Below are 26,706 nucleotides of genomic sequence, written 5' to 3'. Positions count from 1 at the left end.
CAAACGCACAAAGCTCGTTCCTGAGCCCCGGATGAAAACAAGACTTTTCTCTGCACGGGGAGGCCGTAGCACCACTCCTCTGAAAGAACAGCTCCCCAGCCCCTTCCCACAGTGGGCCCTCGGCCTGCCTGGCACCCACTCCACCTCGGGGGACAGGAGCAATGCCCCGGGACCCCGACTGCCTGCTGGTCCCAGGACACAGGCACATCCCGGGGAAGGAAGAGGACACGGGACACGGAACTTCCCAGGAATCCTCTGGAGGACGGTGCCCCCGAGCAGCCCCGTGGGCTCACCCTCCTCCTGAGAACGTGCGGGCAGGGACCTACTAGGTGGGTGGAAGGCAGTGGCCAGGCCAGCCTGCCCCTGCCCCTTCCCTAGGGCCGGCCTGGCCAGAGGACTCTGCCCGAGAGGCGAGGACAGCAGCCGGCAGCTCACGCCCCCAGGGCACCGAGATGGCGGTATGCAGGCAGGGGCCAGCGCAGGGCCCGGGGTTCAGGCCTGCACGCCCACGGCTGGCCCTGCCCAGCTGGAGGCCCTGGTCTCTAAGGCAGGAGTCCTGGCACTGAACTTGCCAGGGGAGTCTGGAAAAGCGGAGGTAAGGGACAGCTCTCGACCCCGAGCCGCCACACAGGGAGCACACTGGCTGGTCAGTGTTGACAAAGGGCCAGAGGGCCTTGGCACGGCCTGGCCTCTGACGGCCCAGGGTCCGGGTCAGTGTGGTCCGCCGTGGCCTGGCGGGTGCAGGCATTTCACACAGATTCCATCCCAGCGTGGTGTCACTGCATCCTACAGTCCTCATCTGCGGAAGACAGGTCACGTTTCCCAACGTGAGCAAGTCTTCCCAGCCGGGAAGGTCCGGGGGACCACCTCCCGCAGAGCACGGACACCTCGTGCGTGGCCCACGAGCCCTCGCGACCCCGGCAGCCCCTCCCGCTCAGAACGAGTGCCACGGCAAGGGCTCCTGAGCTGCCGTTGCCACTGAACACGGCCTGTCCTCAGCCGCGCCGCGAGCCCCGCACTGCCTCACGCACACGCGTGACCACAGGGTCGACCGCGGTGCAGATGGGGACCCCGAGTCTCGGAGGGGCCAGGCAACTCACCCGGCGCCCCCCAGCTGGTGAACGGTACAGCTGGGACCCTGCCCCCGCCCTGGCCCCGCCCGGCCCTTCCCGACGGCCGTGGAGTCTCAGTATTTCGTGTTCCTGAGCGCCTCTGGGCTCGGTCAGGATATCAAGGAAGCAATACTGGTTTTAGGATCTTTTTTTTTTTTTTTAAAGAGAGATAAAGGCTGTTCCCGAATCTTTATTCCGTGAACACACAGAAGGCACTAGAAATCACCAAGAGTTTGCCCAGCACAGAAAAGCCACCGCACGACAAGTGAACTCAAATGCACGCGCTCACTGCCCTCCCTCGGCACACCTTCCCGCCTCCGGTTATCCAGAACTTCCTAACCAACCGAGAAATGGGTAGTCCCAGCACCCTGGCTCCCCGTCGCCCAGCAGGCACCCACACCCAGGGCTCCGATAGGTGAGCCCAGGGAAGCCCCCCCCTGACACCCCCCAGGTGCCGCTACCGGGACCCCATTACACAAACGAGCGTCCTGTGGCTCATCTGCTTTACCCGGGTCCTGCCACCAGCAGGCGACCTGAACCAGCGACAGCTCAACCCCAGTCTGTGTGACCCCCGTGCCTTTGACACCAGCTCCCCAAATGACCCCACAGCCACCTCCCGCCCGGCACACGGCCCCGGCTGTCTCGCAGTTCATCCCGGGTTTCTGGGCAAGTCTGGTCAGAAATGCGCCCAGAGGGCGTATCTCCGTAACTTGCAGAATCTGGCCGTTCCAGCAGGCTCCGGGCCCCACCCCGCCCTGCTGTCCCAGGACGCACCCCGCAGGGCCCCCGGACCCGCCTGCACACACTGGCTCCCCGGCCTTCCCTCTGCGGACCCTCCCGCCCCATCCTCCCGTAGAGGCCGCCGTTCTGGTCTTTCCTTGCTGGTGCATCGCGTCCGATGCCCCTGGGCTCGCTCTGTCCCCCCTCCGCACCTGCCTTGGCGCTGAACTAAAATCGACAACAAGCAGCTAACGCTCGTCGAGCGCTTCCTCCCAGGGGCACAGTGTGACACGCGCTATCACGTGCGACCTCAGGCCACTTCCGCCACGGCTGCATTCACGATCCATGACCCCAGTGCGCAGACGGGGAAGCCAAGGCCGGGAAATGCAAGAGCCGCTTGCCTGAGGCCCCAGACCCAGTGCGCGCGAGAGGAGGGGGCGTGGCCCCGGGGGAGCCTGCAGCGGGCCGGCCGCCATCCGTCCCCGAAAGTTTTGCGGTGATGCCACATGCCCCGTTATGACTTTACGGAAGGATGAGACTTTCGGAAAGTCATTCTTCGCCCGCGCAAAGCTGCAGTGTGACCACCCTCCCCGCCGGAAGAGCCTGGAATCGGCAGCGGACGACACTGCCGTTGGCACAGAAACGGCAGAGTGGCCGGCGTGTGTGCTCTCGCCCTCCGGGGGCCCCCGCAGAGCCCCGGGTCCGGTCAACACCCGTCCAGCCCTGGGCGGCGGGGTCTCCAATTCATGGAGCAGATGCACCGACCCAGAGACCCCACCTCAGGGGGGAGCACAGGGGTGGTGGTGGGCACAGAGCCAACCTCTCAGTCGCGGCCAAGTGTGTGAGCAGGGAGCTCACGCTGGCGCTGGGGAGTCCCGCCAGGAGATGCCGCCTCATCCTCCCATCTCTGGGGGCCCCATGGGCGAACCCCAAGAGCTGGCAAAGCCCTCAGAGACCATCCAGCACGGCCGTCTCCAAACACGCTCCAGCCACGGGGCCCTGGTGGCAGCTGAACCTCCCCCCGCACAAAGCCCAAGCAAAACATAAAAGAAAAGACGTCCAGCGGAGGAGTCCTGGCTGTCATGTCGCCCAAGCCGAAGGGGCCACCGGTGTCCTGAGGGCCTTCTAGAACACAGGTCCCAGGCCTGCTGCCCCAGCACCTCAGGAGGCAAAGCCCAAGCGTCTGTGCTTTAAAAGGTCCCCCAGGTGATGCCACTGCGCTCCCCCGGGGCGTCCGGAAACCGCTGGTCACCTGCCCCTGGTCACCAGCGGGACAGAGTGCTTTAACGCCCTGACGCTGAACCCCCATCTGGGAGGACAGAGATGCAGAACTCTGTGGGATGCTCCGCTCAGCCCCTTCCCCGTGCCTGAGGAGCTCTCCCGGAAAGCTGGGTTCCAGGCCGCAGGTGGCACGGTTCGTGCCTTCCGGCAGCTCCCGTGCACCGGCCCAGCTCTGGCCCCCAGTCCACCCGGTCACAGCCGCCCCCTCCCCAGAACGGCCGAAGATACTGGAAGGCAGGGCCGTGCATGCGTCCACAAGCCTCGGGCCCCGCTCACCGAAGCCCGTGTCCTTCCCAAGCCTGTCCCTGGACCCCCTGGATGGGGCTGGGGACTACTGTCCTCAAGGGGCCTCTCTGCTCCCACAGGCCACAACCCCCCTTGGGACAGAGGCTTCGGCCGATGGAAGCATGGCCGTGTTGGGATGCCAGCGTCCCCGAGGAGGAGCCGGGCAGCCGCGGCGGCCATATCCAGTGGTGACGACCCGCCAGCGCTGGCCCGGGGGGCGCGTGGGCCGGCCTCCCCTCCCCCGTCTCACCTCAAACACTTCCTCATCCAGGATCCGGGTTCCAAACACGATGATGCCGTTGACGTCGATTACGGGGTGGTCACTGCGGTCGAGGGGCTTGGTGGTCTTCTTTTTACAATCCAGGATCAAGGTGACGTTTTTCTTGTGGATGCTGAGAGCGATCCTGTGCCACCTGCAGAGAAACAGACAGCCCAGCGGGTGAAGGGGGCCTGTGTCGCTGAAGGCCAGCAGAAGCGACCCTGCGGCAAACGGCCATTTCCCGCACCGTCAGGGCGGGGCCGGGCAGCTCCGAGCTGAGCCTCTGCCATCAGACCAGGTTGGGTGCAGATGTCGGCCACACGGCGTGGCCCTGGGAGGTCCACTCGGGCCGTGGAGGTCTCCACGTCTCTCACTTCTCACCAGGTCAGCTGTCTGCACCCGTGAGCTCCCTGGGAAGCCCCGGGCACGGGCTCTGGAACCTTCCACGGGCTCTCCAGCGGGTCAAGGGCAGGCAGACACAGTGGCCCTGCCTCGCGAGAGCCCCCCCGAACCCTCCAGCAGACTGCGGGCTGCTGGAGAAGACAGCGCTTGCAGGGGAGGGGGAGGATGGGTGGGCCTGTGTGAAGTTCTCAGTGACAAGCACAGGGACCACATCCCGAGGCTCTTCGAAGATCACGCACAGGGCCTCAGATGTGTCAGCCACGCATGAGCTGACTTTCAAACTACCAGGGTGTAGGTATGCCCCCAACAGAGAATTCTGGAAAGACCTGTCTTTTTTGTTTTGTTTTGTTTTTTTTTAAATCGTGTGCTCCCTCCTCTGATGTGTCTGTATCCTTAAGGGTATCTTACATCTTTTCTGGAAGGAGTCGGGTATAACCACACAATTTTTTACGTCCCTGCTGAGACCAGGAGCCTGGCATTTGAGATACTTTCGTGCATTGTACAAAGGGGAAGCAGAGAGGCCCAGGGAGAAGAAAGGGTTCCCCAAAAGCACGCAGGGCGACCCGAGACCAGGACCCAGGCCTCCAGACTCGAGCCCCGTCCTCCCTCTGCCTGGCGCCCGCCTGGGCACATCTGGCACTGCCCTGCTTTTTATAAAGCGCGTCCTGCCGTGAGGTCCCTTAGCAGCCAGCAGGCTTTCGGCGGCCTGCCCTGACCCTCCGGCGGGGGCAGGGCTGGGCTGCCGAGCGGTGCCCACTTACTTGCCATCCGACAGGTTGATGCCCCTGAAGAGGGGATAGTCCTCTGGCCCTGGCTTCCCTGTGTGGTCCTCATAGAGGAAAACCGGAGAGCGGCCCATTTCCAGGCCGATCTGCTGGATGCCCTGCTCATTGTAGATGGAGACCAGGAAGGCCTGGCTGCCTTTCTTGGCTTTCACAGTGGTTAGAATGGAGAAGTCCTCAGGAAATGAAGACGCTGTAACAGAAGACAGAGGGAAGAGGGCAGTCAGGAAGCCCTCGGCTGAATGCAGCCGCAGCTCTGCAAACAGACCAGCTCGGGACCTGGCAACTTCGGACACATATGGTGGTGCACAGCCATCTGCTACCCATCTGCCCCTTGATCAAACTGTTCCTGCAGCCCTTCCCTAACACCACGTGACCGAGCCTATCCTCTTTGAAGCTCAGTAAAGGCAAACTTGATTGCTCCTTCCAGCTGTGAGCCTTCAATGTCATCTCCTGAGTTCATCAACACATCTGCGTATAAATCCTAATTAGAACCTCCTAGAATGTCAGCTTCCTCTGAGCAGGGGCTGTTCCAGATGCATCACTGTTCCTAAAGCTGGACCTGGCAGATTGCGTCTCATTTGGTACCTGCAGGAGGGAGGGAGGGGGAGAGAGGGCAGGGGAAAGGAAGGCGAGAAGCAGGGACCGTACTTTTTGCCATTTCCTGGTTGATATGCAAACCAGAAGAAAGGGAGAAAGAAATCAAAGGACTTCAACCTAAACTTTTAAAAAAGAAAGAAAAAACCCAACCCTGTATGTTAATGGCAGAAAACACACTTTACACCTCAGGACGGAAACAACACAAGGTCACTGACAGCCAGACCCACGCGGCCCGCTGAGTGCACGCAGGCCCGCTCCGTGTGCTCCCGACCTCCCCACTCGCACGCGCCACTCTCTGGCCGCGACAGGGGCACAGCCCGCAATTCTGCACGGGGCCCGGGGCGTGGAGAGAGCGTGGCTGGTCCCGACACAGGGGAGCCACGCAGAAACGCTCTGCGGAACCGGCCAGAAGGAGCGGCACCCGGAGAGGTGTGGGCACCCACACCCTGACTGACGGGGGCGGGGGCTGGGGATGTGGGTGAGAAGCGTCACGCGGGGCTGTGGACCCGGCTCGCGGACCTGGATGCGGAGGGACTCTGTTATCAGACCCACCGCTCCTTGGGATGGCAACCCGGTCAAGCAGCCGCCCCACGGTCCAAGGGGCGGCAGGGCTGGGGTGGGGGCCGCGTCCAGCCCAGAAGCTATCCGTGAGCGCCCTCTGCTGACGGAAGAGCTGCACGGCCAGGCCACCGCCCCTGCTTTTGCTCACTGGAGCACAGAGCTAGCTGCAGGGTAACATGCTGGGGACAAGGGGACCTCCAGGGCACCAGGCCAAGGGGGGAGGGGCGGGCAGGAAAACTGCCTGCTGCAGCCCCTGTGACCTTTGCGGGACCCAGGGTGCGGAGATCTTGCCAGGGTGAGCCAACAGGAAGACGCTGTGGCTGCTTCGACCGGTGAAACCAACCGGCCCCCAAAGGCCAACTCAGGGAGGTGGGGGGGGGGGGGTCCCAAGGTGGAGACAGAGGGCAGACGAACGACTTCCTTAAGGGATGACTTCCTTAAGTCATTTCCTGTCTACTTTGCTGAGGCCCAAGGGCACTGGGGCAGTCTGAGTATACAGTAGGAGTTTAATAAGGGCATCACTATTAAACTGAATCCTCGTTCGCCAACAGCTCCCGGACAGGATGTTCTGCTGGACAGAGGCTGATCCGGAGCCCCAGGCCCACCAGGAGGGAAGGTCTGGGGGGAAGGCGAAAGGGGGTGGGGGCACAGTGTGACACCCCGCCCTTGCTTTGGATCCGGAACATGAAGGGAGTCTCAGGGGCCCCGAGGGTACCAGGTGGAGGACAAAATGGAGAGGGGACCCCAATCCAAGGCACAAGAACAGAGGAGGGGGCCCGTGATCATGAGGAAGCGTGCCATGTTCCGGAAGCCTTCAGAGGGCACAGTGTGGATGTGGCCGAGCTGGTTCTGTGGACGAAGGAGCCCCTGTCACTGGGGCCCCAGGGCAGACGCCCGTCCAGGAAGTGGGGGCAGCCTGATGGGACACACTGGTCTCCTGCCTTCACGGGGGATCCACGATGGTATCTTCTAGGGTCTCGGGCCTGTCTTCCTTGACACGGTGTCCCTCCTGCAAGCAGAGAGTGGCGAGGCCCGGGGACCCCCAGGCAAGCAGCGCCACCCTCTCCGGCTTGCCCCCCAAAGCGTCACAGCTCTGGGCTCTGCCTTAATCCCTATAGACTGCTTACACGGCATCAGGGCCACCCAGGGCCAACTGCCGGGACAGGTCCCCGCTTGCCGTCCCGGGTCCACTGACCTCAGGACCCAGACCCCCGGGCCCAAGGAGACGAGGAAGACCTCTGAGGGTCAGGGAGGACTCTCTGTCCGGCTAGCAGGTGCACACAGCACCAGCCTGCCCGCCTGCGGTCCCCCCCCCCCCCCGATGGTACCCGGGCTCCCCAGAGAAGCCTGCACTACGGAAGGCTCGTACGTAGCCGCAGAATAAATGAGCGGGTGAGGCGGGCACCCGGGTTAACCTGTGTCTGGCCCACGCTGGGGGAAGAGTCCCCACAAGGGCTCCCAAATACCCGCGAGCCTTGGCCACCGGCTTGTGAAGGGGCCACTGCTCCCCAGAGGATCCAGGTGGCCCGCTGCAGACAAGTCCGGGGCCTTCTCCTCATGGAAGTAAATCACCTGGACGTCGACCTCCCTCTGCTCTAAGACATGCTTAAAACCGTGCACGTGGCCACCGGGCCACACGGCCGGCCCAGCTGACCCAGGCGTCTCCGAGCAGCCACACTGTCCCCCGCCCCGGGAGGCGGGCATCACAGCGGAAAGGACGTCCGGCGCCGGGCTCACTCAGAGGTTCCGCGAGAAGGGACAGGAGCCGTGTGCTTCCTCACATCCGAGGCCACGGTCACAGGACACGGACCTGGGAGAACATCCTTGGGCCGCTCTGGCTGACGGGGGTCAGCAAACCGCAGCGGCTCCACACTCAGAGAAGGGACCCCACAGAAACCCCTGCTCAAATCAGCCCGAGGCAAGTCCCCAGCTTTGTCTGGCTCTGTCTGGGCTCTTTCGACTCCACAGGCTAATCGCAACCAGAGCACCCCGTCAGAGCGTTTAAACGCTAACCGTGTAATCAAGTTACTAATTGGAGAGCTTAGGGAAAACGAGGGCTTGAAAACTATGCCGTGTCTTACTCCTGACTTCAGACCAGACCTCCGATAATTAGTCTCTATTCCGAGGTCCACGCGATCTCTCTGACGTGACGTAAGGAGGCCGGGAAGACAGAAGGAAAGAAACCCCAGGAGTCTGTCGTGACAGAGACCCCCCGAGCCGGGCGTCCGGCAGGCTACCTCCCAGGCAGCCCACCTGGCTTCCCCAGGAGGCCTTACGCGGGGACAGCATCACACACGCTCCACGCGGCCGCCGGGGGCCTGGGGAAGCCCCCCACCGCTCCGCCTTGAGCCTTTCTCTGGTCCCAGCCTCCCAAGTCTCTCTAGGGCAGGGGATGTGGGGCAGGATGTAGGCAGCTTCTGGGCAAAGTCGAGAACGAGGGCGATCCTAAGACGTGTGTCTAGGCTCAGCCCCAAAGGTGAGGAAGTGTTCCCGGGATGCTGGGCACGGAGGCCCCTGCGGCTGTCTGCCGGGAGCACGAGGGGGCCCTGACCCAGAGGTGGGCTCCTGACGGTGCCGCAGGGGACCCGGTGTCCCTGGCTGACCTCATCTACCCAGAGCGACCTTCTTGTAAAGGGCCGACCCGGCCTCTCTCAGGGACAGCCTCCTAAGGGCCCACGGATTAAAGGCTGGCTGAGACCCAGGGATCCAGGGAGCAGACAGCAGCCCCCGGAAGAATGTGTCCCTCGGGACCCAGGGGGGACACGGGAGCAGAGACACCGCCATTTGTCAAAGGGCCGCCCAAGGTCGGGGTCACAGCCAGGTCACCAAAAAGACGACGCCCAGTCTTCTAATAATTACAGAGCATCTCCTAAGGTGAACGGATCCGCCTGGCGCCCCGGCCCCTTTCGGACCCGAAGCGAAAAGGGCTCCTTTAAGGCAGGGGGAGAGCTTATCAACCGTCGGCTGTCTCCCCGAGGCCAGATAAGCCCAGAGGGTTGAACTCACTCTGGGGCCTGGGGAGGGGGCGCCACACTGGTCCGCAGCCGGGGGACCGGGACGACTCGGATGCCACGTCTTAGCAGCCAACGGCGCTCCCCGTGCCGGGCGCGTCATTAAAAGCAGAGGCCTGGTGCTTGGCAATCACTTCTCATTAAAAGCCTGCACCCTCTTGCTGGGAGCCGTGATGCTCGATTCATGCGTCTCTCAATGTCACTGCCCCCAATTAAGCCTCTGTGTGCGAGGGCTTCCTTTCCCATGACCCTGGGTCTCTCTCCACCTCACCGGAGAACCGTCCATCACCTTTCTGCACCTGGGGTCCTGGCAGTCTGTCTACAGCTGGAGATACACCTGCTTGGAACAGCGAGGGGGACGGACGAGGCCTCACGCCCCCACCTTCGGTGGTGAGGGCTCATGTGATGGCTGCTGGGTTTTTTCACTATAACGAGCTCAAACCGCCCTCCTCAGAAGAGCTTCCTGGAAAATCAAGGGTGCTTCTCCCGCCACATGGGGTTCCAGCTCTGCACCCTGGCGGGAGGCAGGAGGAGACAGCCATGCCCTCCACCAAAACACACATCCCCTCACCACCACCCACCAGCCAGCACACACGCCCGTCTCTTACCAGGATACAGCTGCTTGGTAGGTGCACTGAGCTGAGCATCTTTCGTGACTCTGTAAGCGACATCTGGGCCTTTGGAAGATCTCCGTGTTGCACAAAAACCTGTTGTCTTTGTTATTCCGTCAGGCAAGTTGTGAAAATCTAGAACCTTCAGGAGATCTGCTGGCTGAGCTGAAATGGCAAAGGAAGGGAGGTGTGGGGTTAGACAGGCAGGGAAGGAGCAGCACAGGGCACCCCCACCTTCCCAGGAGCGCCCGGAGGGCTCAGGGGAATTGGAGGCGGCTCAGAACCAGCTCAGACGCTGGGTGTCGGGGGGACGTGCACTGTGGCCCCCAGAGCCGTGCTCCCGTCCCGGCTTCCGCCACGGGAACCAACCCTCGCCTGCCCGGCTCCCTCGTCCACCGGCAGCTGCGGGGCCGGTGGGACCCCCCCTGGTGGCGGAACACAGACTGACCGCGCGTGGATTCTGCTGGAGCCAGCACACCCCACGCGCCCTGAGCACGTTTTATCCCCCTTGTCACCCGATTAACACATCATTCTCCCATAACTGTTTACAGCAAAGATGCAATTCCCGCTTGCCCCCAGAAGACCTCTGCCTACAAGACAGAGCAGAACCAAGAACGAGCGAGGAGCAGGTCCCTGCCTCCCTTGCGGAAAGTTCCTGGCCCTCCGGCGGGGGCTCCTCCGAGAAGGGCAGCGGTGCCCGAGGGCCTTCGGGCCCGAACGTGGCCTCCCTCCTTCACATCAGAAAGAGCAGGGACCTCCAGGCTGCGAGGACCACGGGCTTGTCCACACACCTGCCCCAAACAAAGGCGGCTCCCTATGGAAAGCTCAGCTCACGCTACTGCAAGGGGCCCCGGGAGTCCCCGCGGAGAAAACAAACTCCCACTTAGAGTCAGAAGGAAAGCCTTAAATTTCCTCACTGCGCCCAGCCCCTGGACAAGTCCCTGGGACAGGCAGAGTCACCGCCCTCTGGGAGCCCAGCTGCCTTGATGATGACACTTCGCTAAGGGCAAAAGGCGATCTTAGCTTAACCCCATCCCGACCTCCGGGATCCTGTAAGTGTCCTTCATCGCGTAAAAATCCCTTCGGAAACTTCCTTCACCTCTAACCCCCAAGATACAAGGTAGCAAATCAGACTCCAAGCGTAAAGTCCCCTGATACGCATCTGAAAGGTCTCATGACTGAGGGTTTGCTGAACGGTAATACGTGACCTTTTCCCAACAATAGTGAGTGAGCCCTCTCGGGGCCCTGGAAACCTTGCTCCCAAATCCCTTGGAGGCCTGTGCTGTCCCCAGCCCCCTCCCGACTTGGCGGTGGGTAAGCAGTGGCTTCTCACAGCTCTTCCTGCCCACGGACCTGTCCGCGTGCTTTAATAAAGCCACCTTTGCGCCCTGAAGACGTCTCGAGAATTCTTTCTTGGCCACAGGCTCTGAACCCCAACGTTTTCCACATCACAGCGGGCGATGCCCAGGTTAGGGGAGCCCAGCCCCAGCACCTCCCTGTGGGGATGGGGGTGGGGGTAGGGAGTAGGGGGTTGGCCCCGCCCCTGCCACCAGGCCAGTCAGGGCACAGCACCAGCTGGTCCCAGATGGTTGGTGCCCTGGTGGACCAGAGACTGGCCCAGGCCAACAAAGCTCCATCCTGGGGCTTTTCCTTTGGAAAGGAGGGATCCTCTCCTCTCTTCTGGCCCCACACACTGGGGACCATGAAGCAGGAGCTTCAGGCAGCCCTCTGCCAGGGCTGAAGGGACTGTCAGCAAGCAGAGACAGACTCCTGCCACGCTGCTTTTGCTCCTGGATCAAGCTGTGCCTGAAGCCATCATCCACATGAGCCAATACATCCGTCCTTATGTTCGTAACAACTTGGATTAGACTCTGACACCTGCTACTAAAAACTCAGCCCCCACTGAGTGGACTCACGCAGGCTTGTCCCGGATCCTGGGCCCTCCTCAGCTACTCAGTTCATCGGCTCCCCGGCCTTCCTCCCCAGAGGGCTTACCACATGCCCGAGGCTCGCTCCACAGGCAAGTCCCACTTTCCTAACAGGGGTGGAGGATGTGGAGGTGAGAAAGGACCCCCGGCATCGGTTCCCCTTCCCGCAACCCAGGAACCCTGCAGCCAGCTGCCTCACTGGGAGCTCAGCATAACCACAGGAGAGCGTGGGGGCCCCAGAGGCTGGGCAGCCTCAGTGCTTGCCCAGCGAGGCCTTGACAGAGACCCCGTGCCCGAGAGGGCAGGCGCGGAGGGGAGCGTCCAGGGCAGCGGCAGGTGCAGAGGGCATCCCGTGGGCTACCCTCCCCACACGGCGACGGGCTGGGATGGGGGAGGCGGCAGCCCGGGCCAGGCTCCGAGAACACCGGGGCCGCAAGGAAAAGAAGCTCCTTTTCTCCAGCACGAAGCACGCCCCCGCCCTCAGTTCCCTGCAAGGCACCACGTCACCTCGATCCCAGACTTGCGCCGCCAGCGGCCGTTTGCACAACTCAGCTTTCCCACAGACCCCTGTCCCTGTAACCAAGGAAATATAGGGGTGGGCGGAGGAAGGGACAGCGTGGGGACCCAGGACACTCTCGGTCCAGACTGACCTCCGCTCGTGGACAGGATCACTGCCTCTTGTGGCCTCTGTGCTTTCCCTGGGTGGCTCTCGGCTCCTGCCAGGACCCAGCCCCCCACATGGCGCAGTCACCCCCTCGCACGGCGGGGGCGGCACCTCTGAAGCTCGCGGCCCTGGCGACCGTCCTACAGGCTGCCCACAACCCTTGTCGGACGTCTGTCCACTTGACATCGGGCTCAGGTGCTGGCAGAGCCCAGAACTGGACTCGGGCCGTGGGAAGGGACGGCCGGTGCCAGCCGCCCATTCACCTGCCACAGTGATGGCACGCAGTTCTGGCTCATCTCTGAGACTCGGTTCCAGCATGGGCGGTGGCCAGGGAAGCGACCAGAGATCCCGGCTGGGCTTTCGGGGCCCCCATCCCGATAGCTGGCCGTGCTCTTCCCAGATGGGCAGCTCGCAAACCTGTTTTCTCCATCGCTGGTGGGGGAGAGCTGTTTTCCAGAAGCCTCCGGGACATGTTCATAGGCCTCTGCTAAACAAGTTGAAAAGGCCACCAGACCATCCAGGCCCAACGCCACCCCTCCTCCCGGCCAGGGGCTCCCTGTGCCAGAGCTAAAAAAAAAAATAAAAAAAAATACTTTGAAGTTTTATAAAAGGTGTGGGAAGGGCCTGGGAGGCATCTGGCAGGACAGAACTTCCGTGGACTTTCCCTCCCGTTGACACAGCCTCCCTGTCAAAAGGCAGTTTCTTAAGAAACCAAGGTCCTCGGTGCCTCCGTGAGGATGAGAACACCGCCAGGAAACAGTGCTCTGGGGACAGGTGCCCGTTGGTTTGAGACCAGCATCACCCCCCCGCCACCGTCCCCAGGGAGAAGGTCTTGAGGTCACCGCCTCGCTGAGGCCAATGAGAGGACTTCTGCCAGCAAAGGCTGCCCGGGCACATTCCCCGGACAGTCCGCGAGCCCTCCCTCCTCCTCCCTCCACGACAGCTGGGCGGGCCTCCCCCCTGCGCGTCTCAGCACCCCGTGGAGACACAGAGGGAACTGGCCGCGTCTCGGTACCCGCCCAGCGCCCGCTCAGGTGCCTAAGGCCGCCAGTGTGAAAACCAGGCCACCGCCACCACGGTGAGACCACGCCACCCTTGCCGCACGTGGGCCCCCGTGCGTTGGGGGCAGCGGGCACCCGCGTCCCACTCAGGCTCTGCGGAGCCCAGGGAGCCGAAAACCGCGTTCGGCAGACTCCTGGGCGGTCAGGTTCGGGGAGCAAGCCAGGTCCTAGCACCCGGGGGGCGGAGCCACAGGCGCTTTGTGCCCAAAAGGCGGCACCAGGAGCCTGGAAAGGAACGCGGGACCGAGTGGCCTACCGATGAGCCGAAGCAGAAACGAACGGCCCGGATCGGGGCCCAGAGGCGCCACGGACACGTTTTACAACTGGCCGGCCAACTGGTCAACCGGCGCGGCCACCAACCACACGGGGCGGCTTCTGCACTTTCCACAGTCACTCCGAAAGCTATCTGTCCAGAGCCCCTGGGGACTCAGAGCCAGGGCGCCCCACGCCACCGGGGCTCCTGCCCCCACCCCGCGGCACACTGCAGGGCACGAGACCCCAAAGCGGCCCCCGGGAGTGACCTCACGCCCGGCACGCCCGGGGCACGCGCGGCCCCACCGCCAGCGGGCCACACGGACACCAAGCTGGCCAGCCGTCGGGGGGGGGGGGGGCGCACAGCCCCCACATCTGCCCAGAAGGCACGAGCGCGGGGCCCTGACAGTCAGACCCCCTGCACAGGGCACCTGCGTCCGGCTTGGGCTCAAGCTCCACTCCTTCTGTTCTGTTTTTTGCTTTTCGCTTTTCGCTTTCCCCTAAATAGGCCACACGTGTTCTCAGACACTTGCTGAGGGTGAAGACGGCCTCTGAAGCCCCGGCTCTGCCTATCCCGGCCGGACGGTGCGACGGCTGATTGTTGCCCCCGTCCTAAGGGCTCGGGGAGGAGCTCGTGGGCTGTCCGAACCTTCTCCCTGGACCTGGAACCATCAGGTGCCTTTGGTTTCCACCAGGTCACAGAGGCCCCGTGGGAGAGGACCTTTTCCTCAGTCCTCCGAGTCCCGGGGCCCCGAAGCCAGAGCAGTGCCCTCCGCCACTCTATCACCAGGGAGCGCGCACCTGTGCCGTCCCGTCCACCTGCCACATCTCCGGGACCCCGGGTCCCCTTCTCGGGCGACGGGCTCCCACCAGATCCCAGGCGCCGGGCGGCATGGGTGGGGGCATCACAGCACCTTTACCTCATCGAAAGGTGACCATGAGCGCCGTCCCCCATGGTGACCGGCTCCATCGGCCCCTGGGCTCAGGGATCTCTGAGGACGGGCGCTGATCTGGGCGGCTCTGTCCCTGCCCTGCGCTCACCTGCACAGCCCCTGTCCGCCCCCCTGCCTTCACTGGTGGCCCTCCTGCGGCCCTCCTGTGACACACGCATGGAGCGCTGAAGGCCCCAGGTTCCAGACAGTGCTGCTGGGAGAAATGGGGCACGCAGCCTGCCCCCTCGGCGCCCCGGCGGGGACGATCCATCCTTCCTGTAGGGACTCCATCCGCGTGCTGGGACTCCCCCCCGCCTGCGCCCCCCCCCATCCCCCGCCACCGGCCCCAGAACGCCACGTTTCACCCTCCAAGGCCCACAGCCCACCGTTTCCTCTCAACGGAGACCAGGGCCAAATCCTGCCAGGCGTCTGCGGGCCGCTGGACAAACCCAATGGGACGAGCCAAGTGGCGGGCGCTCTGCACCCGAGTCAACACCGTTACCGCCAAAAGAAAACGTGAAGAGTTCTCTAAACCACCACCAAGGTTTACATCCTCAAAATTCTCAGAACCGTCTAATTTTAGAGCTGGAAGGAGTCATAAATAACCTGAGTGCCAGCGCCCTTGATTCCGAGAGCGAGGACGGGTGGACACGGGGAGTGACCACCCCAAGTGGCTCCAGCAGGCTGGGACCCGGCTGGGGCCACGACAGAGCCATCCACAGCTTCTGATCCACGCCAGCCCTGAACCCGCGTCCACTCGGCACAGGCAAGGGACACACGGAGCTCATGACGCGGTCCCCGAATCACGGCGCGTCCGCCTCCCGTGTGCGGTAACCTCGCTGCTCTCAGAGATGCGCCCTTCCGTGAGTTCAGGTACCTCAGGCCCGTGTGCGGTCTGCTCCCCTGGGCTGCAAACTCAGGAGGATTCACGCAGCCCTGGTCCCGGCAGACACGGCCACTGCCCCCCAGGGCTCCACTTGTCCCGTGTCAGCAGAGCGCCACACGGTCACCCGCGGAAGCACCAGCCCTTGCTCTGTCCTTACTAGTTCCCTCCTACGCTTCGGGGAAGCAAGAAGGACGAGGGACACCAGCGAGGAAGGGGGGGCAGAGCCCCCCCCAACCCGACCCAGGGCCGAGGCTCCTCCCACCAGCCCTCCGTGGCCCCATCAGGAAGGTCAGCCCAGCAGGTTGGAAAACAAACAGGCCTTCGGAGGCTCCGACAGAAATTCCTCTTCAGTGACCAAACTGTGGGAACAAAGCAAACAGGCAGGGGTGGAAAATGCGCTCAGACCGTCTCCAGGTCCTTCCCCCTCCCGCACCCCGGGGCTGCCACAGGGCAGAGCCCTGGAGCTCACATCAACTGGGGGCAGGCCAGGCTCGCTGCCACACGGGGAAGACGGGCTCCTTGTGCCTGAAGCCGCCCCGTGACCCCCTTCGGTGGCTCCCAGCACTCCTCTGCGGACATCGGGGCCCGGTCCCGTCCAGGAGGCCCCGGCTCTCACCGGCCGCCACCCCACCGATGCCACGGTGTTGTGGGAACCACTCCACCACGGTCCCTGAGGAGAGAGTCCTGGGGTTGTGCGGCGGGCAGCACGACCGCCCTGCTCGAGCCCCCAGGGACCTGCCGCAGGGCCTTAGCACCCCCGGCCCCCAGCTCAGGCAGTTTTGTGCCTAGAGGGGGCTGGATTGGAGCCTGGCTCTGCCCACCCTGCCCTATGGGCAGTGGAGGGTCCCATGCGGGAACAGACTGGAGGGCGCACCTGGTGGGGGCTCGCTGTCATCATCCCTCCCCCACCGAGAGACCCCACTAGCCTCCCCTACGACATCCCTGACCACCTGCCAGTCTGTCTTCCCTGGGGGTGAGCCCAGCACGGAGCCCGTCGTGCTCAATGACACTGTCAGGTGTTTCTGGCCCCTTTTCCGGTTTCTAAGCAAGAGCTCGGGGCGCTGACACGGCCTCAGCTTCGTGGCATGTGACTATTTGTGCAGCATCTGTGTCCTCGACCGGACGGCCAGGACGGGCCTCCTCAAGCCGCCTCCCCCGGGGGGCCTCCGCAGGCCCCGGGATTAGGGCTCGGCAAATGTGGCTCCGGTCCCAGCTCCCCCCGCCACAAGCCCCACGGCCCTGGGGAAAGTGGGTTCCATCCGGAGGCTCCCCGTCACCACCCGCAAAAGGGAAGGGACACCGCAAGGGGTGGCCGGCACCGGGATACCGGCCGGCAGGGGCCACGGCCACGGCACAAGCAGCGTTGACTCCCTTCACCCGGCCTGAGATCGGACTGCTGGACGACACGGGGCACCTGCCCCGTGCCCCCCACAACCGCCCCCACCGTGTGCGGGGAGGAGGGCAGGGACTGTGGGGCGCAGGACGGGCTCCCTGGGAGTGCTCCTTCCGTGAGCCAACACGAGGGCCCGGAGATGGGGAGCGGGAAGGCCGCAGCCTGCTCCTCACTCTGACCTCATGGTGTCACGCTAAGGGTGAAGTGTAGTCGTGGCGGGGGGCAGGGTGAGCTAAGAACCCGTCAGAACTGAAAGCCGGACGGCGTTGCAGACAGCAGAGGGCAGAGGGGACCCGGAGCCCACCCCACGGCCGGTCAGCGGGCCAGGGCCACTGCACGGGACACCCCCCAGCCTGACCTCGCTCGGCCGGCACACACAAACGGCCGGGTCCTCGCTCATAAGCGGGACGCCCTCGGCCCACAGGCCGCACCCGCCCCGCTGGCGGGAGACCCTGACCTCCCTCGTTCCTGCTCCGTCCTCCGGGGGCCCGGAAGCCCCCCAGGCTGCAGCTCAGCCTTGGGAAAAGCGGGCGCTTCTGGGCCGTCCAGTTAGAACACACTTGGTGCCGATCCCTTCGCAGCGGCCTGGCCGGTCCTTTCCCTCCAGCAGATGCTGTGGCGTTCCGTCCACGCAGCAACTGTGGTCCTGGGGGCAGCGGGGGCGATGGGGGGGGGGGGTGGTTGTGAGTCCTCAGGACACGGGGATTCCATGAGCGGGTGACACAGCCAGGACGCAAACAGGTTCTGGAAGGCCACGGAGGGCAGCAGGTAGAGAGGCAGGCACAGCCTCCCTGAGCTGGCACCAGCTCGTGCCCCTTCCTCGCAGGGCCTCCCAACAGGGGGCACAATGGGGCTGCGAGTGCAGTGGTCCTGGTCCAGGAGGGGGGGCAGCTGAGGCCCTCAACACCCACCGTGCACCTCCATGGCCAGGGGAGGGGGGCAGCTGAGTCTCTGGGCACCCACCGCGTGACCACATACCCTGGGGAGGGAGGCAGCTGAGGCCCCGAACACCCACCGTGCACCTACGTCGCTTCCTCTCTAGGAACACAGTGTGGCTAAGGAGGGCCCCAGGGGGGAGGTAACTCCCGGCCTGCCCCAGACCGTGACCCCCATCTTCCACCCGTCACCGCGGCTGACCCGAGGGTCTGGACACCTGCCCCCCGCACATCACCCCACGCTGTGGCCAAATGCTAGCCAGGTGCCCTCATGGGGCCCAAACACACGTACGTGCCATCACCTGGGCCGAGGGCACCTACGTACGGTCCAGCCTGGTGCCCCTCCCCACCAGAAGGTAACTCTCAACACACACACACTCACTCACGTACATTCACACTCACACCCTCTTACACACTCACTCCCTCTCACACACATCCACACTCATACACACACTCTCAGTCGCACCCTCTCACGCTCCTGGGAGGGAGTCCTGCTGTCTGCCAGGACTCCCACGAGGGCCGGCTGGCAGGTCAGAGCACGTGGGAAGGAGTCCCACGGGAGGAGTGGACGGGAAGGCGACGACACGTGGAGGCCGGCAGAAGCCCCCGGGCTTGCTGGGGCCACACGGGAGGGTCACACGGGGAGGGCCCCACAGGGTACCACCGAGGGACAAGAGGAATCTTCCCGCCGGCCCCAGCACCGGGGGGCGTGCCTGCTCCGCTCCGTCCCCCCTGCTCTCCATCTGGCTTTCCAGAAGCAGAGGGGCATACGTACGTCTCTCCCATCGTCCCACAAAGGGCTGGGAACAGACCAGAGCTGGACGCGAACCCCCGGCCCTCTGCAGGGATGGCGCGGGGCAGAGGGGCGGGCTGGGCCGCGGCCGGCCCACGCTGCCGGCAGGAGCCAGCCCAGGAGCGGAGCCCGCGGGCGTGAGGGGGAACCGGATGATTAATCTGAGTTTCCCCGGAGGTAATTTATCTCCTCTTTCTGGAGGGAAGGGGCGGGGGAGGGATGGCACCAAGTGCCAGACTGCACGGCCCCGGGCTGGCCGTGTTTGCGGCAAGAGGCTCTCCGCACCGCCCCACCTGCTTCCACGAGGCCCGGAGGGCGGGCTGGCTGCCATCGGGCCAGCCGGGGTCACACTGGCAGGGGGCCCTCTGCATCCACGGCCTCGCCCAGGCCCGGCACCCCGGGAGTGGGGCCCAGGGCGCGGAGCTGAGGAGGGAGGGTGGGCGCGGGACAGATCGGCACCAGCTCCAGACCGGACTCGCCAACGACTCTGTGATGGACGAGCGACACCCGTCACTGGAGTGGGCCCGGGGGGCTGCGGGCGCCCCATTCATTCAGCGACGCTCTCCGAGGCCTACCGGGCATCCAGCACCTGTGGGGGGCCTGCACCATTTCTGCACTGACTGTCCCGACATTCCGGAATCCACAGGCTGCACTGGCCCGAGCATTTCCGACCCTGAGCCTCAGTCCCCCTGCTACGAAGGGGCTGTAATAACAGGGCCAGGAACGGTAGCTGAAGTCAGCAGCATCGACACCGGATCCAGGCTCCTTCCCTCCCTCAAGAGCGACTATGACGAGTCAACGCGGTGTCCGGAAGAGACCCCTTGGCTTAACGAAACTCCAGGAGAACAAGAGGCCCCAGCCCGCACACGCCACGCCCTCCCCCCACTGGCCTGGCAGGAGGTGCCCCCGGGGGACCTGCCGTCTCCTGGACTGTGAGATCCTGGTCAGAAAGGTGTCGCCCGTAATCGCGGCAGGAGGGGAGCGCTTAGCCCAGAGCGTATGCGCAGTATGGTGAACAGAACCAACCGACGTACGAGTGGAGGGGAGACGTGTTCTAGGGACCCAAGATAAATCCAGAACGGGAGGGAACCCTTCGGTGGGGGCGGCGGTCCAGCAGCAACAACCAGGAGGTGCAGGCACGGCGACCTGCCATCGCCCCCTCAGGGCTGAGTTCTGCAGGGAGCTGACAAAGGCGGAGGCTTCTGCGAGAGCAATGAATGGAAAGCAGGTAAGTGCCCGCCGGCCGGGGCCCGTCACGTAAACTGCGTGTATGAAACCGTTGGCAGAGGCTGGACAGGAAGGGGCTGGTCCAGCCGGCCTGACCCGGGAAGACCGCCGAGACAGGTCACTAAGGGAAAAGAGCAAATCGCAGCAAGAGTCCCATCCCTTCTCCTGTTAAATAAAAGCCGTCCACGTAATCGCAAACCACATCATATAAATGCACACACAGAAAGGCCCAGAGCAATTCCAGCCAGATAGCGAGGGGCTTCTGTCCAGGCAGGGGCGAGCACTGGTAGAGGGTGAAGGGGACGTCTGCCCATCTCTCTCTCTACACCTCCCCCTCTGAAAAATGCTCGAAGTCCACAGTCACATAAAGCCCACGTAATTTTATGAACCCCCACAAAATACCAAAATGTGCTTTTTAAGTGTGGCAGTTTTAAAATGGCCACAAATTCTTTACCACGAGTGCCCATTAAGAGGTGGGGTCTACGTCCCCTCCCTTGAATCAAGGTGGGCTCTGGGACCGCGTGACCAGGGGGAAGGCGGTGGAGGTGCTGGGTGCGAACTTGTGGGTCTGGGTTTTGAGCGGCTTGCGATACGCCGAGAACCAGACTCCATGCTTGGAGGAAGCCCAAGCAGCCCCCGGACGGGCCCATGTGCGGAGAAACCCAGGCCCCCGGCCAACACCCAGGGCTGCCCTCCAGCCGTGTGGGAAACCACCCTGGGAACAGCTCAATCAGATCCAATAAAGCAGCTCGACGGGACGCCAGCGGCAGACGCGTGGTCCCTGCCGGCCGCTCCCCCTTGCGGACTCCCAAGCCCACTAAGGTTGCTCAAGCAGAAGACTGCTATCTTTCGCAGAGCTAGGACTAAGTTCCGGGTGGTTTTAAGGCGGCAAAGCAGAACCACACCAAGCGAGCAACAAAGGGGAAATTTGTTAACAGCAATACTCATGACAGACGTATATGAAACTCTCACAGCTACAAAGGAGGGAAACAAACAAATACATTACGTTTGATGTCGCTCGGAGTTCAATAAACCCAAGTTAAAGCGAGACTCTTGTTTCCCACCAAACTGGCAAAATATAGATATATTTTTTTAACGTACCAAACTGAAGCTTTCTAGGAGACAGTGCGATGCTCGGGGCTGAGACTGCTCGAAGCATTCACTCCCTTCACCCAGTGGGAACTTACCTCCAACACCGAGTAAGGAAGAAGTATAAATACTTAGAGACGCTTGCCGTGAAATCAGGCACAACACCAAAAACGTTGAAAGAAAGCAAATGTTGCAACTGGTGCGGGTGTGTCAAAAATATTACTGTACATCCAAATAACATTAACATCACACACTCATGAGTTTCATTTGTTGTCATGTTAACGTTAGCTGATGTTACTAACGTTTGATTAAGTGATATTTATTTGATTGAGGGATAGTTAATCGTATGGGGAAATGCTCCTGGGTTTTGTTGTTTATTTTAAGTGAGGGTTTTGGAGGTATAATCCGCACACAGTATAATTCATTCTTCTTAAGCGTTCGGTCCAGGGAGTCTGACTAACGTGTGGTCCAGGAACCACCCACCGTCACGATACAGAATATTGTCATCACCTCAGAAGGGCCCCTCGTGTCCCTCTTCCCACCCCCCGCCCCTTGCAACCAGTGTTCTTTTTTCTACAGTTTTGCCTTTCCTCAAATGCCACGCGAATAGAATCGGATCGCATACGATCTTTAGCGTCTGCGTGTTCCACTTAACGAGACGCGTCTGTACCCGCACTGTTGGACGTGCGCACTCTGGCTACCGCCGTGCGGGATCCCACCACTCGGGTGAACCACAATTTGTTCAGCCATCCCCCTGCTGACGGGTGCTTGGGTTGTTCCCAGTTTGGGGGTTAATGAGGCAGCAGGTGAACATTCACACGTGTCTTTCCACGGACGTCATACGTTCACGTCTCTTGGGTAAACACGTCCCAGCGGAATTGCCGGGTCCCCTGCTAAGCATGATGGGCTTTATAAAAACCTGCCGAACCGTCTTCCCGAGTGGATGGCCCCAGCTCGTAGTCCGGCCGACCCCGGACGGCACTTTCCCCACATCGTCGCCGCCCTGGTACCTGCTTTTGGCTTTAGTTTGCAGCTCCCCGACGACCGCAGCTGTTAAGCATCTTTCCATTTGCAAATGGGCCATTCTTCCACCTTTTCTGATGAGATGTCTGCGCCCGCCTTCTGCCCAGTTTCAAATGGGGCCGTCTATCTTCTCGCCGTTGAGCTACAACATTCCTTTCTCTCCTCTAGATGTAAGTGTGTTTTTTGCAGGCATTTTGCTCCAATCTGTGGCTTCACCTTCCCATTTTCGTAACAGGTTCTTTTCAGAGCAGAAGCTTTAATCTGATCCAGTCCAACCTGTCGATTTTTTTACAGATCGTACTTTGTGTGTGCTTTCTGAGACATTTTTGCCTAATCAAGATTTAAACAAAGGGTTTTCTTTCTCGTTGATTCTTTACAGTTTTAAATCTTACGTGTATGCCTATGATCCATCCTAACTTTTATATATGATTTGAAATAAGGGTCCAAGTTTGTTTGTTTGTTTGTTTGCAAACAGATGTCTAGCTGTTCCAGCACCACTTGTAGATAAAGACTACCCTCTTGCCAGTGAAATACCTTAGCATCGTTGTCAAAAATTAACGGATCACATATGAGCAAGACTATTTATCGACTCTCTTCCATTCCCTTGGTCTACATGTCTTTATGTCAACACCAGAATGCTTTGATCGTGGTAGCTTTAGAGTAAGTCCTAAAATCATACAGAAGGAGCCCTCTGCATTCTTCTTTTTCAACATTCTCTTCATTCTTTCAGGTCCTTTGCCCTTCCACACAAATTTCAGGATCGTGTTATCAATATCTATTTTTGAAAATGTCTGCTGGGATTTTAACTGACATTGCACTGAATCTGTAGGTCGGTTTTGGGTGAAAATGACACCTTCGAAATATTACATTCTCTTGTCCATGAACATGGTATACCTCTCCAATTCTTGAGACCTCCTTTAAGACCTCTAAGCAATGCTTTACAATGTTCTGTGCACAAGTATCTTGTCAAATATGTCTCTAAACATTTCATATCGTTGATGCTACTGCAATGGCTGCTTAAATTTCTATTTCCAATTGTCCACCTCTACTCTCTAGAAATACAAGTGACTTTTTGAATTGACTTTGACTCCTGTGACCATGCTAAACTTATTTATTACTTCTAGAAGCTTTTTTGTGAAGTCCTCAGAATTTTTAACACCAATAATCATGTGGTCTGGAAATAAGACAATTTCACTTCTTCCTTTCCAGTTCACATGCTTTATTCCCTTTTCTCGCCTTCTTCCACTGTCTAAGGCTTGCCATGCAATGTTGACTAGGCATGGTGGGAGCAGATGTCCTTGCCTTGTCCCTGATCCCAGGGGGGGAAAGAACTCAGCAGTAGATTTTACATCGATGTCCTGTATCAGATTGAGGGAATTTCCTTTTACTCCTCATTTATTGAGATTCACTCATATTTTAAGACTATTACAAAGTGGCCTGTAATCCCAATTTTGTAAATGCAGGCATGGAACAAATACTGGAAAATAAACACATCAAAATGTTCAGCTGGTAATTTATTTGGCTTCACTGAATAGAAACTATCACCAGGATCATGGTTTAAACAAGGAAGGGATTAAGGTTCATTTTTATTTTCTTCTTCGTACTGTTCAGTAGCTTTTAATGTTTCTGTGATGGGTGTGTATTGTTTTTATAACACATCAACAGAATAATAAATGCCAATTAATGTCCAACAGGAAATGGCATTATGATGAAGTAACTGTCCTCTCTTCATGTCCAGCTAAAAGTAAACCCGCAGGTCAGTCACAGATCTTTTCACCTTTGCCTTCATGGTGGACAATCTTTTTTTATGTAAAGACGACAGTATAGAAGGATATATGAACTAAGATACTTGTTTATTTTTTTCAATGTTTATTTACTTTTGAGAGAGAAAGAGAGAAGGGGGGGTGGGAGGCAGAGAGAGAGGGAGACACAGAATCCAAAGCAGACTCCAGGCTCCGAGCTGTCAGCACAGAGCCCGACACGGGGCTCGAAGCCATGAACCACAAGATCATGACCTGAGCCAAAGTCGGACGCTTAACCGACTGAACCACCCAGGCGTCCCAGTGGTGGGTAATTTTTAACTTTATGAAGCAAAACTGTGTCTGCACTTCTCAGGAACATTCCCCAGAGTCTGCATTTGGAATGAGCCACCCGACGCCATGCATCCTCATGGGCCCCCCCTTTGCTAAGGCCCGGGTCCAGCTTACCCCTGCCCTTCCGGACTGAAATGTGGACAAAAGGCAAATGTATCTGCTGGCTCACCGGTTTTCTACACTGACATCAGCTGGCGTTTGCCCTGAAATCCTCGTCGGAAGAGACGACTTTAGAAATGGAAGAAAATGAGCCCTTGGAGGTGGTGTAACTAACACCTGTTAAATGTCACAAAGCAAACAACGTGACAAATGAAGGTAAGAGAAATATTTCCTGTTACAAATCGAAGTCACTGTCTGTGCGAGCGAGCCCTGCGCACCCGCCCGAATGCTCCTCACGCGGCCCAGATGGAACTGCTCTCGGAACGCGGGCCGCGGAAGGATCCCGGTGGAGTTCTGTTGCTAGTAGATCTTTCTTGGCACTGAAATCATGTTGTTGGCTTATGCGATCCAAGGAAGAGAGTAGCGTACTGGGTCACTCTGACCTTTGGAGGGATACGTTACGTGACTTCCCTCAGGACCAGAAGGCATGTTTCAATTACTAGAGCCAAGCAAGTCTTTAGAACGCTCTGACGATGACTCAAAACCAGCCACAGGGACGCAAAATGAGCACTTAACGGTGCAAAACTGTATCAACTCCCTCGAAGGAGGCGCCGCAAAGTGGCGGCAGAACTCAGAACTGGTCTGCACCACGGTCATGCCCCAGTCTGGCCACCAGTCCCACGGAACACCCTGGGCCCACGCTCCGTGTGCTGATGAACTGGGGTTCCGGGCCCCCCCTCCCCCAGGGATGAGAGTTGCGCTCCGGGTCCCCAGGCTCGGTCGGCACCTCCAGACCCTGGTGCAGAGCGGGCAGGGCTACGTGGAGCCACCGGCAAGGCTGGACGGATCACTGGCAAGAACCCGTCCCGCAGCCCCACACCAGGCTGCTGTCCGAATGAAATCGCGCCCTTCCTTTCATGCCTTGGCCCTTCCCCGCCCAGGCCAGCCCGGGACGCCCCAGACACCAGTTCCAGCCCGCCCCCCTCCCCAGTGCCCCAGCACACGCCCTGACCACGCTCATCCCATGTGACCGCCTGGCGGGGAGAATTTCCTGCCAGCGGCAGGACCTGGTATCACCGTCTACTCCGCGGGCCACAGCAGGGACACGGCACAGACGACCCAAGAGAGGAAGGGGAGCAGAGGGGAGACAGTGAGCAACTACTGACTGCCCATTCGGTTCCAGAAGGTTCCCTTACGTTTTCTGACTAAATGGGAGGAGCTCTGGAGGCGTGTGAGTCATAACTGTTATCAATAACCCACTTTTGACGGTAACACCGTGGGGTAGGAAGTACCACTCTGTTCTCCAGATGAGGAAACTGAAGCCCCAATGCCCAGGCAGCCCAGCCAGGTCCCGAGCATTACACGACAGCCCCCCACTGCCTCCCAGGAGCAGCAAGGAGGCAGTGACCGGCCTCCAGCAGGTGGGTAGCCCAGGTCTGTCCCACGGGCCCCCCAGGGGGTGGGTACCCGGGGATAATGCTGCCCGGGGTGCAGCGGCTCAGGCGACAAATGCCTGCCGTTGGCTGGAATGTCATCTGCAACAAAAGGGCCTTAAAACGTTCTGTGCTCTGATGCAGTGAGTCAGCGTCTAGGAATCCACCCCGAGGAAATAATAAGAGAGGCAGAAAGGATTTACCAGAAAGATGTTCATCCAGGTGTTATGTATAAAGCGAACAATTGGAAGTGACCCAAGTCCAGCACTAGAGCAACAGAGACATAAACCCCGGTGCGGGCGTATATAGTACATGACCAGCAGCCATGGCGATATTTACAGCATAACGACCAAGGCAGGCGCCATACTGTTTCTACCCGAGCTCAGCCAGGAAAAGGGGAAAGCGTGAGGGCGGGGCTACTGAATGCCTGTGTCCCCCCAGCGCTCATATAGTGAAATCGTCAGCCCCAACGATGGTGGCTCCAAAGAGCTTCCTCACCCCTGCCAGTGTGCGAGGACACAGTGGAAGAAGGGTCCTCCCCCAATCACGCCGACGCTTGACCTTAGACCTTCCCACCCTCCAGAACCGGAGGGAATAAACTCCCGTGGTTTATAAGCCACCCAGTTGGTGGTGTTCTGTTACAGCAATCCGCACACACTAAGACAGAATGGAAAAGTAAAAGCAAGTTTCGTATTTTCCCAATTTGTCGTAGTAAGTCTGCTGTGTTTCATAGCCAAGAACAGTTACCAAGACTATTTGCGGAATTAGTAGAACCTCTGAATCTATAACCAAAGATCCTGAAACGCTGACTCGCCACTTCCCTGTTCCCTAGATGATGCTTCTCTGACATTTTACTGTCAACTACACGGCTTTCCTTCCTTCTCGCCCCCCGTCCATGTCCCGCCTCTGCTGAGAGCCCCTATGCCTTCCACGTCCCCAGCTACTCCAGAGCCAGTCCCTGCCCCCACTAGCTCCTAAGACACGGTCAGCTCCTCATCACTATCCTGGCCACTCTGCCAGCCGCTGTTACATCCAGAAGCATCCTGTCTCTCGATTCAAGCCAACGCACACAGCCCGAGACTCCAGCTGTGCCTGGTACTGTGCTAAGTAAGCACTCAGAAGCTCAAGTGAGTCCGTCTTTCCTTGCCCTCAGGGACCCTCGAAGTGGACGTCTGCGTGGTCATACCACCCTGACACTAGAGCGGGCCGTGGTGTGGTGGATGGGGCAGCACAGTGCCATGACAGAAGAGGGGATGGAGGTCAGGGGTGGATTC

General features: G+C 60.4%; 1 protein-coding gene across 2 annotated transcripts in view; it reads right to left on the bottom strand.

Annotated features, from left to right (window-relative positions):
* The window catches only part of COL5A1 (collagen type V alpha 1 chain), a 149,858-nt gene that overhangs the window by 104,506 nt on the left and 18,646 nt on the right, over positions 1-26,706 (bottom strand). For both annotated transcript variants that reach the window (XM_058693633.1, XM_058693634.1), the window contains exons 2-4: positions 9,622-9,789; positions 4,821-5,034; positions 3,649-3,811 (exon numbers count right to left, since the gene is read on the bottom strand). In XM_058693633.1, coding sequence (XP_058549616.1) covers positions 3,649-3,811; positions 4,821-5,034; positions 9,622-9,789 — 545 coding nt within the window. The remainder of the gene's footprint in view (positions 1-3,648; positions 3,812-4,820; positions 5,035-9,621; positions 9,790-26,706) is intronic.

The sequence above is a fragment of the Neofelis nebulosa genome, chromosome 12, assembly GCF_028018385.1.
Source record: "Neofelis nebulosa isolate mNeoNeb1 chromosome 12, mNeoNeb1.pri, whole genome shotgun sequence".
Lineage (NCBI taxonomy): Eukaryota > Metazoa > Chordata > Mammalia > Carnivora > Felidae > Neofelis > Neofelis nebulosa.
Note: the sequence above shows the minus strand (reverse complement) of the source record. Positions and strands in the feature narration are given on the sequence as shown.